The 17,073-nt window shown below is 36.5% G+C and overlaps 1 protein-coding gene across 3 annotated transcripts in view; it reads right to left on the bottom strand.

The window, feature by feature from the left end:
* The window catches only part of LARP4 (La ribonucleoprotein 4), a 63,610-nt gene that overhangs the window by 40,954 nt on the left and 5,583 nt on the right, over positions 1-17,073 (bottom strand). For 2 of the 3 annotated variants that reach the window (XM_047065474.1, XM_047065476.1), the window contains exons 2-4: positions 5,630-5,777; positions 4,847-4,999; positions 2,452-2,527 (exon numbers count right to left, since the gene is read on the bottom strand). In XM_047065474.1, coding sequence (XP_046921430.1) covers positions 2,452-2,527; positions 4,847-4,999; positions 5,630-5,777 — 377 coding nt within the window. The remainder of the gene's footprint in view (positions 1-2,451; positions 2,528-4,846; positions 5,000-5,629; positions 5,778-17,073) is intronic. The other variant, XM_047065475.1, reaches the window with a different exon arrangement.

Here is a 17,073-nt window from a genome sequence, read left to right as displayed (position 1 = left end):
CTTTAGGCAGTTGCACAGGACTGGCACTATGAATTGGAAACTAAAGGAGCTCCTAACATGCAGCAGATTTCCCTCCATACGATGTTTTCGAGTTCTAAGGAGGAAGATGGGAAACTGGGAGCCCGGCTGAAAAGGCACTGTAATATCTCTGTGGTTTTGTGCAAGTTCCAGTGGAAGGAGAAAACTTGCATCAAACAAGACAGGTCTCCCCCATAAGACATTTGCCAGGTTTGGAAGCTTACAGGATAAGAGACTAAAGAGCTAATCTCAAACCTCTCAAGAACAGACTGAATCTTCCTTGGTGTTTTAGGACTGAAGGTAACAGGAAAAGGACAACTTCTGAATCAAAAGGCTGAAAAGGTCATGCCTAAGGAACAGAGATAAATCAGAGGTAGACGGAGTCTAATTAAAGTGGCTGAGAGACACCTGGGTGTCAGCTGGACATCTGACTCTTGATTTCAGCTCAGATCAAGATCTCATGGTCGTCGAGATGGAGCCCCACAGTGCACTCTGTGCTGACAAGGTGGAGCTTGCTTGGGATTCTTTGCCCCTCTCTCTCTGTCCCTCTTCTGCTTGTGCAATATATTTAAAAAAAAAAAAAAAAAAAAAAGTGGCTGCTCAGCACTAACCTAGCTCAACTCCTGACTGGATTGAAGCTATCAATCTGCTTCTGCCTACCTGAAGAAAAACTCAAGTCTTGTCTAGAGGGGAAAATTACATGACTTACAACTCCTAGCTTTTTTAATATGTAATGTCCAGTATATAATCAAAATTTATAAGACATGCAAAAAGGCAGGAAATTATGACAGGGAAGCATGAGAAAAACTCAGAAATATAAGCAGATACACACTATCCAGTTAGTAGGCGAAGATGTTTAAATAACTATTACAGGGGCGCCTGGGTGGCTCAGTCGGTTAAGCATCCGACTTCGGCTCAGGTCACGATCTCACAGTTTGTAAGTTCGAGCCCCTTGTTGGGCTCTGTGTTGACAGCTCAGAGCCTGGAGCCGGCTTTAGATTCTATGTCTCCTTCTCCCTCTGCCCCTCCCCAACTTGTGCTCTGTCTATGTCTCTCAAAAAACAAATAAATGTTAAATAAATAAATAAATAAATAAATATTACAAGTATATTACAGAAAATGAATTGTAAGCACAAATGACCAGAGAAAAGACAGAAGGCTCTTGCTTTTATTCTTTTATCCTGTACTAGACTATAAAGGCAAAGAATAAAAAGGAGGGGAAAAGAAAGGAGGTATTTAGGATAAAGAATCAATTAAACGTGAGTCAAGAATATAAAAAAGTTGGGGCGCCTGGGTGGCGCAGTCGGTTAAGTGTCCGACTTCAGCCAGGTCACGATCTCGCGGTCCGTGAGTTCGAGCCCCGCGTCAGGCTCTGGGCTGACGGCTCGGAGCCTGGAGCCTGTTTCCGATTCTGTGTCTCCCTCTCTCTCTGCCCCTCCCCCGTTCATGCTCTGTCTCTCTCTGTCTCATAAATAAATAAACGTTAAAAAAATATTTAAAAAAAATAAAAATAAAAAAAAGAATATAAAAAAGTCTATGATAAAATCCAGGTTTCTAGCTTGAAAAACTGGTTTACTTGGTCCTACCTCTCACAATATACAGGATAAATAGAAAACATTACATTTGCATGCATATCCAAACTTCTCTGTTTATTTTGAAAGGGGCAGTTTTACATACTAAAGTTTTATGACATCTAAGCTGTAAATATACCTACATAATTATCTGTAAATAAGACATCTTGAAACTTCTGCCTGAAAGAACTCCTTATCTAATAGAAGGTACTGGTAACATAAATTCTATGCCCATCCACCTATCTTGCTAAAAGTAACTCTATGATCAAAGGTTACAAGAGCCAACTACTAAAAAACATAAATTAAGAGATAACCCACTTTTTTGAGAACCTTAAACCTGAATATGTTCATAGGAAAAGTATCTAATATCCTATCCAAAAGTAATCCAATCCAGTAATTTAATTACCTTCCTACTAAGACTAGATCCTTTTTGCATATCCAATTAGAGATTACATCTTTTTTTTTTTTTTTTTAATTTTTTTTTTCAACGTTTATTTATTTTTGGGACAGAGAGAGACAGAGCATGAACGGGGGAGGGGCAGAGAGAGAGGGAGACACAGAATCGGAAACAGGCTCCAGGCTCTGAGCCATCAGCCCAGAGCCTGACGCGGGGCTCGAACTCACGGACCGCGAGATTGTGACCTGGCTGAAGTCGGACGCTTAACCGACTGCGCCACCCAGGCGCCCCGAGATTACATCTTTAAACCTAGTTAAGAAATATATTAAAGAATAATACCAAAATACATCACTGAAGGGAATTAAAACCACCATTCTTCCACTCTATTTCATGGGTATTTAACATCTACTAACCAAACAATGCAAAAAGTGAGAAATATCAATTTAAAAAAAATGAATACTGTACCGGGAGAAACAGAATTCTAATTGTTTCTTCAGACATTCTTTTAGGTCTTCTGTAGAAATTGCTGAACTGCTTTCTCCTGAAGGTAGAAAACAGAGGAAAAAAGTTAATATCAAATTACCGTAGGTGGTAAATATTACAAATTGTTGTACTCAGAGTAAGTCACAAAGTATGTACAAATTAAAATTCATGACAAAACTATTATTTTTAAAATTCAGTTAGCACAAAGTCTAATTTCTTTCCACCTATCTATTCTTTCTTTAGATAAATTTCAGATCAGTTTAAAAATTATTTTATCAAGAAATGAACAAAGCACCATGAATACTAAAAATACTTGGCTTTCTGTAAAATACTACCCTCAATACTTTTAAAATGTGATAACTACTTATTCCTTTAATGAAAGCTCAAAGAACAAAAGTAACAGTAATCTAAATTTGAAGGAACTAGATAAATAAATTGGGATATATGTATATATTTCTCCACATCTGTATTATTGATACTAAATCTGATGTTATTTATACTTCTTAAACTTCTCTTAATACTCTTTTCTTTTCATTCCTTAATTTTAGAGCACTTTATCTTCCTAGGAATATTTAAAACACTCAAACAGCCAAAGTTTCAGATCAACTCTCTAACAGCCTTCTATGATTATATTATTTAAACCCAGAACAAGACTTTTCTTTCCCCTCCAGGACTCAAGCCTGGAAAACCATCACTCTTTCATTAGAATCTTACACAAAACATTACACACTCAAAGCATGTAATTTGTCCTCTTCTTAAAAAGCATTAGTGATTAGGCTAATTTCCTTTAAATGTATAGACAACAGAATGTGCATAAAGATAAATAAATTCTGTGCATGATTTTACCACTACCTTGTCTTATTACTCAAAATTCAAAGTAGTATTAGATATTAGATTAACGTCATTAAAGATGAATATAAGGGGCACTTGGGTGGCTCAGTCAGTTAAGCGTCCGACACTTCATCTCTGCTCAGGTCGTGATCTCACAGTTCCTTATTTCGAGCCCCACATCGGGCTCCACAATGAAAGCCTGAGGCCTGCTTGGGATTCTCTCTCTCCCTCTCTCTCTGCTCCTCCCCTGCTCATACTCTGTCTCTCTCGCAAAAGTAAATAAGACATTAAAAAATTAAAAAAAAAAAAGAAGCATTCTATTTCCATGTATATGCAATCTTTCTAATACAAAATCCAACCACCCAAGTGTGCTAAATAAGCAAGAACTTCATTTAACTTTTCAATGTCATTACAGCAAACTTATTAAAATACCAACTGGTTGCCACATTACTTAAACCAACTCTATGTTTAAAGTACTCAGTGGTTAAGTATATTATGACTACAAGTAGGGAGGAGAACCTACCACCTTAAATTATTATATGGAAATACCACCCATGCTACTTCAGGAATCAACTTACAAGCTGACAAAACTTAGAAATCTAGTCCAAATGTTTACAATAAATAAGGAAATTGAGGACAAAGGTTTGTACACCTTGACTGAAGTCAAAGAACTAAGCAGCAATAGAAGACAGTATTCCCTATTACATGTATTTTCCAAAGAGATCCTTTAAGTCAGAAAGATTAAGTTAGGTAGTTGGGGTCTATGGTCCATTTTTAGTTTCTTTTAAATCTCATCCATTTTAAATTTAGGCAACTACTAACCCATGCTAGTTTTATAAATGTGAAAAAATATGTTTCACAAGTTGAATTGCAGAAGAACCATGTTTTTAATACTGTGATTTTCTCAAAATTAATCCCTGCAATTTCACATCTATAAATGCATTTCACACTGACAGAAGTAATGGGAAAACTGACAGAACTTGCACTGATCCCAACTAATAGATCAAGAAAGTTGGGACTCTGAAAAATTATAATTGAGGTCTATTTTCACTATATTGACTATTTTTCCCTTTTATCTTTAATTTCACACTCTCCTAAACAGGATCTTTTCTCTAAACATTCTTTTGAATTACAATTTTCAGGACACCTGGGTGGCTCAGCTGCTTAAGCGTGACTTCCCCTCAGGTCATGATCTCACGGCTTCTGAGTTCAAGCTTCACTTCGGACTCTGCGCTGACAGCTCAGAGCCTGGAGCTTGCTTCTGATCGTGTCTCCCTCTCTCTCTGCCCCTCCCCAGTTCATGCTCTGTCTCTCTCTCCTCAAAAAAACAAACTTTAAAAAATAAATAAACTACAATCTTCATGTTTGCCCTTTTGAAAACAGTATTTATAAAAATCATCTAACATTTTATTACCATACAGTTCTTTTCAAATAAAGCAGATTGATCCATGCCATAGGTTTATTAGAACAATAATAAAGAAACTGTAAGGGGAAAAAACACTAGTTTACCAAATGCTCATTTTACCAATACAAGTATAAAGTTTACCAGGAACGTCATATATTTGGTAACTCAGATCTTCTGGCCCTAAAATCATTCCATCAGTTGATTCTTCAATGCCTATAGTATTTCTGGTGGTTTCACAAGATGAATACATTACTTCGTATTCCTTACACATATCATCTGAAAGCTCCGTATTACCTGTATTAAAAAATATATAATGACAATAAATAGAAATTCAATAAATCCTATCTTTAGGAACTCTGGGCACTATGTCTTTTATAGTAAGATTTTAAAGAATTCTACCAGTTGGGCAATGTCCGCATGGTTTTAGTAAGAATTCTCTTCCCAAGGGAGATAAGTTTTGACCCTTATGGATAAGCTAAAATGATTAACAATAGTTTAAACTCATATAGCACTATTTATGTATCAGAGAGCCACATGCACTTAATTCATTTAATCCTCAGAAAATCCTATGCCAAAAGTAATTATTATTACTGTTTTACAGATGAAGGAAACAAGCACAGAGAAGTCATTTACCCAAGGTCAAACAGTGAGTAAATAGCATTGCCAATGATGGTATATCAAAATTAATTTATAAATACCATATTATAAGTGGGTTAAATGCTAGACCCAAAGACACAGCTACTATTTGAAACTAGTGATAACCCATTCATACTAAAAATAAGAACTGTGTACAAACTGCCTATTAAACATTTATAAATATATTTAATCAAATAATCAAAAGATGTACCCCAAAGTTCTATAAACTGGTTTGACCATATATTTAACCAAAATATGATTTGTTCTGATGAAATATTTAGGACTTACCCTCAGGATGAGACCCTGATGTTGCTGCTGTTTCATGCCAAGAGCTTTCAGTTCCATGAGTTACTGGAGTGGCATCAGTATTTCCAGAAGGAATTTCTTGCCATACTTTGGCATTAGGATTTAAACCGGTTCCTTTAGATGTTACCTGCTAAATAATCAAAAGATCTATTTGTAAATTTTAAAAGTCAGTGTATTAAAATTACAATTTTAGATAATGGACTTGTCTATTTTTAATCTTTATTTTTGAGAGAAAGACAAGAGTGTGGGTGGGGGAGCGGCAGAGAGAGAGGGAGACACAGAATCGGAAGCAGGCTCCAGGCTCTGAGCTGTCAGCACAGAGCCCGATGCGGGGCTCAAACTCAAGAACTATGAGATCATGACCTGAGCCGAAGTCAGATGCTTAACCGACTGAGCCACACAGTCACCTCTTTAATGGACTTTTCTATTACTTAAATGTGAAGGAAACCCCAATCATATTAAGTAATTTAATAATAAATATTAAATAATACTTTAAAGTATTGGGCTCAACTTGACAATAAGTCTTTTTAAGTAGATGGACTTGGGGGCGCCTGGGTGGCGCAGTCGGTTAAGCGTCCGACTTCAGCCAGGTCACGATCTCGCGGTCCGGGAGTTCGAGCCCCGCGTCAGGCTCTGGGCTAATGGCTCAGAGCCTGGAGCCTGTTTCAGATTCTGTGTCTCCCTCTCTCTCTGCCCCTCCCCCGTTCATGCTCTGTCTCTCTCTGTCTTAAAAATAAATAAACGTTGGAAAAAAAAAAAAATTTAAGTAGATGGACTTGAATGTGTATGTATAAAATTTAGCTACCTATACAATAAAAAATATATCTCTATAAACAATTAATACAGAAATGCTGCTTTACCTCAATCTACTTGCATTTGTCATAAAATTTATTCAAACTATTCACCTATCTTTGGCTTATTTTTATGTATTTAGAACAAATATTTTACGTATCTAGAATGATTTTCCAAAGTATATAATTCTTATTGCCATCTACACTGTGATAGAGACCTTTGACTCTAAACAACTCTAACATTTGGAAATTTTTCCTATGTCAAAAACAGCAATGTGGGGTGTCTGGCTGGCTGAGTCAGTAGAACATGCAATTCTTGATCCTGAAGTTGTGTGTGTGAACCTGCACACTGGGTGCAGACATTACTTAAAATCTTGGGGCTGTGAGTGGCTCAGTTGGTTAACTGTCAGACTCTTGATTTTGCCTCAGGTCAAAATCTCACATTTCATGACAAAAGTACCACTTAACACCTATTAGATTAGCAAAGTACTTAAAAATAATTCCCACATTAGCATAAAATTTGCAAACTCATTCTTTACTGGAGACTACATAAGACTATATAAAATGGTGCACTCATATTCTATTACCATTATTTGTAAGAGCCAACAAACAGAAATAACCCAGTCAAAAAAACCAGGAACAAGGGAAATTATGATACACTTTCTAGGTAAAGTATTGCACAGCCATTCAAAATTATAAAGATACACGACCATATTTTATAAAATCTAAAGGGGTACTACTAAATCAAAGAAAAAATTGCTGTATATTAAAACTGTGACATCAAATACTATTAAGATGTATCCCGGGGCGCCTGGGTGGCGCAGTCGGTTAAGCGTCCGACTTCAGCCAGGTCACGATCTCGCGGTCTGTGAGTTCGAGCCCCGCGTCAGGCTCTGGGCCGATGGCTCAGAGCCTGGAGCCTGCTTCCGATTCTGTGTCTCCCTCTCTCTCTGCCCCTCCCCCGCTCATGCTCTGTCTCTCTCTGTCTCAAAAATAAATAAACGTAAAAAAAAAAAATTAAAAAAAAAAAAAAAGATGTATCCCATTTGCCAGAGAAGTTTACAGTGTGCAACAATGTGCATCCTAGGGTTGACCAAATATGAAAATGTCAAAATGAAAAATGCATTCACAAAATGAAGTGAAAAAAACCCATAACCACCACAATAACAAAAGCAAACATGTTAAGCAATTCTGGAGGAATTAGTACTTACATCAGTGTCTCCCTTTTACAGATAACCTATTAAATGAGAAATCATATATCCAACTAAAGACATACAGAGACTAAGTATGAAGTTAATATTAACAACAAATGATTACAACTCACAGATTATTACAACTGCAAAAAGTGCATAAGCATAGATGTGGGCTAGAGAGGAACACAATCTGCTACAATACTCTGATCAAGGTTTTTTTTTCCCTTATAAAGCATTCCATTAAAATATTACCTTAAATTCGAATCACAAAAAATATAAAACTTAAAAAACATTTTTTCAAATCAGAGCATAAATGTTATAGTGCCTACTAGTACATTAACATCAAAGACTATTTTACACGTCTTGTGCCTGTATGTACATATGTAATATAGCCCATTATTTTTTTATACCAGTCAATATTTATTAAATTTACATAAATGCTGATGAAAATCTTTGAACATCATTCTTTCCTTCTCCACCAAAGACATCATTCAGAAAAAAAAAATTTTTGTAGTAAACTCTTTAAGTTGTGGTTTCCCTGAAAATATTTTCTTAAATGTTTATTTATTTTTGAGGGGGGCAGGAGGGAGAAGGGGCAGAGAGCTTCAGAGACACAATCTGAAGCAGGCTCGAGGCTCTGAGCTGCCAGCACAGAGCCCAACATAGGGCTTAAACCCATGAACCATAATATCATGACCTGAGCTGAAGTCGGATGTCCAACAGAATTGAGCCACCCAGGCACCCCTCCCTGAAAATATTTTTACCCTCTACCTCTGCTATAGAAAGAATTCTTTTTTTTTTTTTTTTTTTTTTTGTATAAAGAATTCTTACTAGGCACACATTCCCTTTCAGGTTATTAAAGATATCCCCACTGCCTTCTGTTTTGTACTGTTACTGATCAGAAACCAGCTATTAGTCTAGCTATCATTCCTAATCTCTCTTTGCTCAATTTTTGTCAGTGGTGATTTGCAGTTTTACAATCATCAGTCTAAGTGTGAAATTCTTTATTTAATCTACTTAGGATTCACTGTGCTCTTCTGAAATCTGATGCATCAACTCTGTAAAATTCCCAGGTATAGCTCTTCAAACTTTGCCTCTTCACCAACTAACTGCTCTATTACTTCCTTCTGGAATGCCAATAAAATATTTTGTACTCTCTCATACTATGTTCCACCTCTCTTTGTATCAATCTCTTTCCTATTTTCCATTTCCTTGTCTTTCAAGAAATTACATCCTGAGCGATTTATGATATTTCTTCCATTTCATCAATTCTCTCTTCATCTACTTCTAAAATGAACTTAACTTTTCCAATAAGTTTATAAGTTCTTTTTATAATTTTCATTTCTTGAAGTTCTTTTTGGTTCTTTTATCAAATCTATCTGATGTTTTGTTTCTTGATCATCTTTTCAGTATCTTCCTTCCTTTAAGCATATTATTCTAATTTTATAGTCTGAACTTGATAAATTCACTATCTGCAATCTTTGAGGGTTTGATTTTGTGATCTGTTGTTTCTGCTAAACCATGCTCATTATGACTTACGCGCTTTATGATTTTATATTGTAAGCCCATTTTCCTTGGAACTTTATTTGTGGGAATTTTGAACAGTATGTTTAAAATATGCTCTTTAGGGGCGCCTGGGTGGCTCAGTCGGTTGAGCGTCTGCCTTTGACTCAGGTCAAGGTCTCACAGCTCTTGAGTTCAAGACCCATGTCGGCTCTGTGCTGACAGCTCAGAGCCTGGAGCCTGCGTCAGATTCTGTCTCCCTCTCTCTGCCCCTCCCCCGCTCATGCTCTCTCAAAAATAAACAAACATTAAAAAAAAATTTTAAATATGCTCTTTAGGAGAGGACTTGTTTTCCCTCTGTTAGATGACTGCACAGTTTATAAAACTACCAATCTGGTATTCCTTTAATTTTCAACATGATTTTTTGGGTAACAACTTGTGTGAATTTTAGCTCTACTTTGCAAAAAGAACATCTGTGGTTAGAATTACTAGGGAATACCTCTGCCTCACCAATCCAGAGTCACAGCTAAACCTGACAAGTTTCCTTTTCTCTGGGAAAGCTCACTCTCCCCCCGCCCTCCCCGCCTCTTTTTTTTACCATGTGTCCTGTCTCTAAGCACTGCCAATTAAAACCAAAGCTCTGGGCCAGTAAGAACCAATAGATGCATTAAGAGTAGCTCTACATTTATGACCTGCTTACCTCTTTGGATGAGTACTTTTTAATTATTTTTGGTCTGAAGACTTCATTTGCTTTCTTGCCAACTTAAAGCACTGCTTTAAAAAAAAAAAAACTTTTTTAGGGGTGCCTGGGTGGCTCAGTCAGTTAAGTGTCCAACTCTTTTTTTTTAAATTTTTTATTATTATGTTTATTTTGAGAGAGAGAGAGGGAGAAAGAGTGACAGAGTGCGAGTGGGGGAGGGGCAGAGAGAGAGGGAGACACAGAATCCGAAGCAGGCTCCAGGCTTTGAGCTGTCAGCACAGAGCCCAAAGCAAGGCTCGAACCTAGGAGTGTGAGATCATGACCTGAGTCAAAGACGCTCAACCGACTAAGCCACCCAGGCGCCCCAAGTGTCCAACTCTTGATTTCAACTCAGGTCATGACTGAGCCCCTGATTGGGCTCTGTGCTCATAGGGCGGAGCCTGCTTAGGAGTCTCTCTCTAGCTCTCTGCCCTTCCCCCACTCGCACAAATGTACTCTTTCTCAAAATACACAAACTTAGAAAAAAAAAAACTCAAAAAAATATTTCAACCAATATTGTCAGTTTTTTCCAGAACATCTAGTTTATAATATTTCTTAAAAAAAAAAAAGTATCAATATTGTCTTCATGAAGCTAAATTGAGAGTCATTCCAACACCCGAAAGACAAGTGTGGTATAACAACAAAAAAATTAACTTTATTCTGCCATCCAGTAATTATGCAATTACTGGCCCCAGTTTCTTCATTTTATTCACTTATTTATTTTTTAATTTTTTTAAATGTTTGTTTATTTTTGAGAGAGAGTGAGAGAGACAGAGCATGAGTGGGGCAGGGGCAGAGAGAGAGAAGGGGAGACACAGAATCCAAAACAGGCTCCAGGCTCTGAGCTGTCAGTACAGAGCCTGACATGGGGCTCAAACACACACACCACGAGATCATGACCTGAACTGAAGTTGGACGCTTAACTGACTGAGCCATCCAGGAGTCCCTCCAGCTTCCTCATTTTTAAAGACATAATGCCTACTCTACCATAACTCCTTATAGTTTCTACAAATCTTGGGCACCTGACTTCATTTCTTTGGTCATTACTTCTTCTTTCCCTCTTATTATTTGCACACACCTCTATTTTGCTAACCACAATAATAGTTTATTTACATATGTGTTCTAAAGCTAAGCACTGGGCTCGAGAAAGGGAAAAACTAGGTCTTCCTGTTCCAGGGAAAATGTACAAAGGACAAACAGGAATAGTTAACTGCAAGGTATCATTTTTACCTATTGAACTACTTAATGTCATTTTGACAAGTATAAAAGGAAGCAAACAGTTCATTGCTGTAATTCATACAGTTTTTCTAAGAGTTAGCAATGTTTATCAAAAGCCTTAAAAATATACATTCTTTTAAAAATAGAATTACCATATGATCCAGTAATTTCACTATTGGGTCTTTACCCAAAGAAAATGAAAACACTATTTTGAAAGATGTATGCACTCCTAGGTTTACTGCATCGCTTATGTGCAATAAATTTTTTAAGCTACCTTGTCTGTGATATTGTTATAGTAGCTCAAATGGACTAAGACACCAACCATAGAGGATCTGTTCAATAACTGTAGTCCAGCCATATAAAGACTATCCCAGAGCCTGAAAATCATATTGTATGTAAAACTGGTGAAATATGAGTAAGTTCTGTGGACTGTAACAATATCAATTTGCTGGCCATTTATATAGTTATGGCAAGGTGTTACTATTCGGAGAAACTGAGCATAAAAGTACATGAGACCACCCTGTATGGTTTTTGGGCAACTTGTGAATCCATAATTATTCCAAAATAAAATTTTTATAAATGGGGGGAAATATCGTAGAAGGCAGTGAAAATGTTCACAGAAACTTAGAATAAAAAACAAGCTGCTACCTTATGAAAGAAACTTTAAATTTTGTGAAATAATGCACAAGCACAGAAAACACTAGAGAGACTAAAAGTCAATGTTATAAGTGGTTATCTCTGAGCAGTAGCATTTTTATTCTCATTTTTGTGCTTTTCTGGATTTTCCTACAATTAACATCTACTACTTTTACAATCAATAAATAAATAATGAAATGTCTAACATCCAAAATAAAAGACACATCAACTGGGAAAATCATCCTAGGCAAGTGACATAAAAGACTGTTGTCTTCAAAGAAAGTAAGAGAAGTATAAACAAGCAAAAAGACAATTCACAGCTAATAAACATGGAAGAACATTCAATCACACTAGTCACTGAAGATATGCAAAATGAATCAATTATTTCATTTTAATCCAAATGGTGAATTTTTATAAATTAGGATGCCCGGTGCTGACAAAGATACAGTAAACTGGGCAACAGTAAAAACCGTCCTAACACTTTTGGGAAGCAATTTGTCAACACTGATACAAAAAACTTTTAAAATGTTCACTCTTTGACCTACTGCAGTGAATTTTAACCTAAAGGCTTTATATACAAGAATGCCCTATATAGAATTACTCCACATAAAGAAAAATTGGAAACTGAAAACATCCAACAAAAGAAGTTGTTGTGTTTTTCTAGGATAAAGTTTTTAAAACACAGTAATGAATCTGACAAGGCAGGTAACTGCAACAACGACTTATTTTCTCATTTTAATTCTTGATAACCATGTTTGGTTAACTTTGTCTGAAGAATTCCATCAAAATCCTTTTCTTCCACAGAACCAGAAGTAAGCCCCTGAGCTACACAGTCACATAAAATATCTATCAAAGGATATAAACTGTACAAATGCACTTGGAAACTATCTGCCAAAATCACCACAAAAACATCTAAATCGTCAGTCCATAAAACTGACAGAAAAATCACCACCTCTATTTCTAAGCAATACATGTCATCACCAAATAAGCCAAAAGTGGTCTTCATTATTGGTCCATTTATGCCATTTTATTTATCCTATGTGGGTGGGAAGAGATAAAAATGAAGGGAAAAATGAGAGACATCAAGTTCATGGCAAAAATGATACCTTCCGCTCATATAAGCAGTTTTAGGGTAACAGGAGTCCGAAACAGTCATCATGAATGTGGTAAAACCATGTCTTTGGTCATACATAACCATTTGTTTCACTTACCTATTTACTATCAGAAAATAGAAATTCCATGTCACTTAACCCTACAAATACTGAAAAATAAAGTATATAAACTGATTAAATTTGCTTCAAGCCAATCAATCATCCAGGTTTAATTTTATCTCCAATATTGAGAAGACCACTAAATTACAAGTACTTAAAAAAAAAAAAAAAGACACAAAACACCTGTCATTTCATCCAATACAAACTTCAGGGTCCTACTAGAAGATGCTTGGGGGGGCACCTGGGTGGCGCAGTCGGTTAGGCGTCCGACTTCAGCCAGGTCACGATCTCGCGGTCCGGGAGTTCGAGCCCCGCGTCAGGCTCTGGGCTGATGGCTCAGAGCCTGGAGCCTGTTTCCGATTCTGTGTCTCCCTCTCTCTCTGCCCCTCCCCCGTTCATGCTCTGTCTCTCTCTGTCCCAAAAATAAATAAACGTTTAAAAAAAAAAAAATTTAGAAGATGCTTAGGGGTATTTCATGGAAAATAAAAATGGAAAATTAAACTGGAAATTTTTCACCCATTCTGACAGAGAACAACAACTAACATTTATGGAACACTCAATTTATCTTCATTAACAACTTCAGTTAAATATTTTTATCATACACATTTTGCAGATAAGAAAAAAAGTTATTTTACCTAAAAGTAATCTGCCCAGGGGCACCTGGGTGGCTCAGTCGGCTCAGGTCATGATCTCGAGGTTTGTGGGTTCGGGCCCCGCGTCGCATCGGGCTCTGTGCTGACAGCTCGGAGCCTGAAGCCTGCTTTGGATTCTGTGTCTCCCTCTCTCTCTGCCCCTTCCCTGCTCATACTCTGCCTCTCTCTGTCTCTCAAAAATAAATACATGTTAAAAAAACATTTTTTTTTTTAAAGTAATCTGCCCAACGTTGCAAAGCGAATAAAGCAGAGGCAGGATTTCACCTCAGCAGTAGGGAGAGTCTGCCAATACATTTTTACAGTGGCTCTTAGCCACTACACTAAGACAACCAGTTATATACTACCTAAGGAATATAATAGACCTCCTCACCAAGCCAAATGATCCCTGGTTTAGTTCTGCCTAGACTAGCTAATAACCCAGAAAATATGGATACACCACCAGTTTAATAGGGTTCTGAGGGCAGAAGTCAATGCAGCTCTGCACTAATTTCTACCTCAGGATCAAGGTAATTTTCTATCCTAGGGCCACAATTAATTTTCAGTAAAAAAAAAAAAAAAAAAAAAAAAAAAAAAGTAATATTCATGGCAGTTTATGCAATAAAATTTACCCTCTATCACAAAGCACTTTTCTTTACCTGAATTATTTTGTCAGCAAGCTCCACAATGGTGGTGACTTTGTGTAAGGTAAACCAGTCAACTGCTCTCTAGCACCTTGAACAATGATTAGCACACAGGAGGCCAACAAATAACATTTGCTGAATGAATCGATGGATGAATAAATGCTGAACGAGTGTTTCTCAAATTCTGTGCATAAGAATCTAGGGATCTTGCATTTTATAATGCACTTTTTTTTTTTTTACATAATTTAAATAGTCCTAGACATACTGAGCCATTTTACTTCAAATTGTCATCTGATCAAGCCAATGGTTAACTACACAAATGAAATTTTTTAAATCCCCCAACTTCAAATATCAATATTAAATATCGAAATAACCCTTTTCAGGGGCACCTCAGTGGCTCAAGTCAGTTAACAGTCTGACTTCAGCTCAGGTCATGATCTCACAGTTCGTGGGTTCAAGCCCCACGTGGGGCTCTGTGCTGACAGCTCAGAGCCCGGAGCCTGCTTAGGATTCTGTTTCTCCCTCTCTTTCTGCCTCTTTCCCCACTTGTGCTCTCTCTAGCTCTCTCTCAAAAATAAATAAACATTAAAAATTTTTTTAATTAAAAATAAAAAATAATCCTTTTCAAAAACGTGTAGTCAGCAGTCTGTTATTTTCAAATGAAAACTACCAGAAAACTGAAATGAGAGCTACTTTTCATAAGTGTATATGAAAGCAACAGCTCATGTGTAATGTTTAGTATATACCAGATACTACTCTAAGTACTTTACATTAACTGTCAATCTTAATAACCTTATGTGATATGTTAACATTATACTCATATATTAGTACTATCCTCAATTTATACGTAAGAAAACGGATAAACAGAGGTGAAACAACCTGCTTAAGGTCATACAACTAGAAAGGGGCAGAGCCTGAACAGCAGCCTGTCCCCAGTGCACTGTTCTTAACCACTTGTTTATGCAACCTTGTAGATAAATGTATCTTATTATTATTAATGACTGCCCTATTTTTTCCTTTGCTTAGCTCAAAAGGCTAGAATAATCCTGTATTTCTCTTACCTTGCTTAACAGAAAATTTTTGTAAATCCTACAAATTTACATTTCTCATAGCCAATTCAACAACAAATATTTTAGTACCAACTTATGTGCACTGTGGTAGTGATATGGGGGGGAAACTGCCAATAAGCACACAGTGAATTCCTTGTCTCTTCTGAAAAATTAAAAGTTATCTACAAATCAGGACGTTTTTGAGAATGAAACAGGGTGGGACATTTGTTCCAGAAAACAGGTGTACGTTATAACTACTTAGGGCAAAATGGGAGATGTGATCACACTACCTATTTTATAGTTTCCAAAACTAACAGGATGAAATACTGGCCAACTATGTACAACACAAACCCTGGATTACTCCCGACTTTTCTGCTTTGACACAGAAAATGGTTTTCTCTTGCCTCAGTAATATATAAACCAAACCAAACCGAACTCATCCTCGGAGTCTGGCTTTAAGTCTACAGTTCATATCCTACCTCTAGTAATATTCACCTAAAGTACCCCCCTCTGTCTTTGGTTTAGGTAGAGCCACTCATTTATAAATAAAGAGATATTTCCTGAACTAAAGTTTGGCTTAAAAATGTGGCTCTGTTACAACTTAACAGACAAGAAAAGAGACATGAGTATATGATATTCAAAAGTTTCTTTTCCTTACACTTACCTATACTTGTACATTAGAAAAAAATTTCTAAAAGAGGAAATACAAATCACCTATTTGCATTTTATCATTGTATTCCTTTAAATTTTGCATATAAATGAATCTGTATTTTAACATACTGCAAACCTCATTCTTGTTTTAAGACTTTTACCTGCCCAATTAAAAGTATACTCTTAAACCATAAAAAATTTAAAATAAGATAATTACTCTGTTTGGCTTACCCAGAATCAGGGTAAATTAGTAACAAGGCTCGAATTAGAACTCAAAAAGGTATCTCTCTCTTTTTTTTTTTAAAGGTATATATCTTTTTTCTTTTAATGTTTATTTACTTCTGAGAGACAGACAGAGCCTGAGCAGGGGAGAAGCAGAGACAGAGACAGAGACAGAGACAGAGACAGAGAGAGAGAGAGAGAGAGAGAGAGAAAGAGAAGACGTGGGGCTTGAACTCATGAACTGCGAGATCATGACGTGAATCAAAGTCAAGATGCTCATCCAACTGAGCCACCCCAGGTGGCTGTATTATACACCCTGGTATCGCTTAAATCAATTTTTGCAGTTACCAGTGCCATTATCATGTAGTTTTAATAAATTTTCCAAAAATGTTCAACAAATCAAGCACAAATTTCAGTAATTTTGGAAGCCTACCATTTACATACTGGACGATTTACATCACAATAGAATAGCTATGATGATCAAATGATAGTTGTGGGTCAAGCCCATCTATAGACTGTGTTACAAGGCTTAATACATAAACACCATAAACATCATGAACTACCTGACTTTGTCTGAAAAGATTATTAATCCCAAATTACAGATAGGAACTTGAGGTTCCCACAAGTTGTCACTTGTCTAAGGTCATATAACATTTGAACCTAGGATTCCAAAACCCTTACAGAAAAATCACTGGGCATAATACAAAAGTTTACAATGTTTTCAAGCCTAGAAACCACCCTCAAGAATTAAACGTTAAAGAAAACAAAATTTAAGCAAAACACGAATACAGAAACAATAAAATAAAATACTATGAACACCTTCAGAGCTAGAGTCAGTTTCCATGTTCAGTTAAGGATCTTCAAAGAGGAGGTTAAAAATCTTTTTTTATGACTTCACAATGATAGCTGAACTAGAGTTTCTCAACCTCCTCCACTTTCC

The sequence above is a fragment of the Lynx rufus genome, unplaced genomic scaffold (genome assembly GCF_022079265.1).
Source record: "Lynx rufus isolate CCGP_SWC_20201006 ecotype Redwood Valley unplaced genomic scaffold, mLynRuf1.p SCAF_7, whole genome shotgun sequence".
NCBI lineage: Eukaryota > Metazoa > Chordata > Mammalia > Carnivora > Felidae > Lynx > Lynx rufus.
The sequence above is the reverse complement of the archived record's forward strand: the minus strand, read 5'-3'. Positions and strand labels throughout refer to the sequence as shown.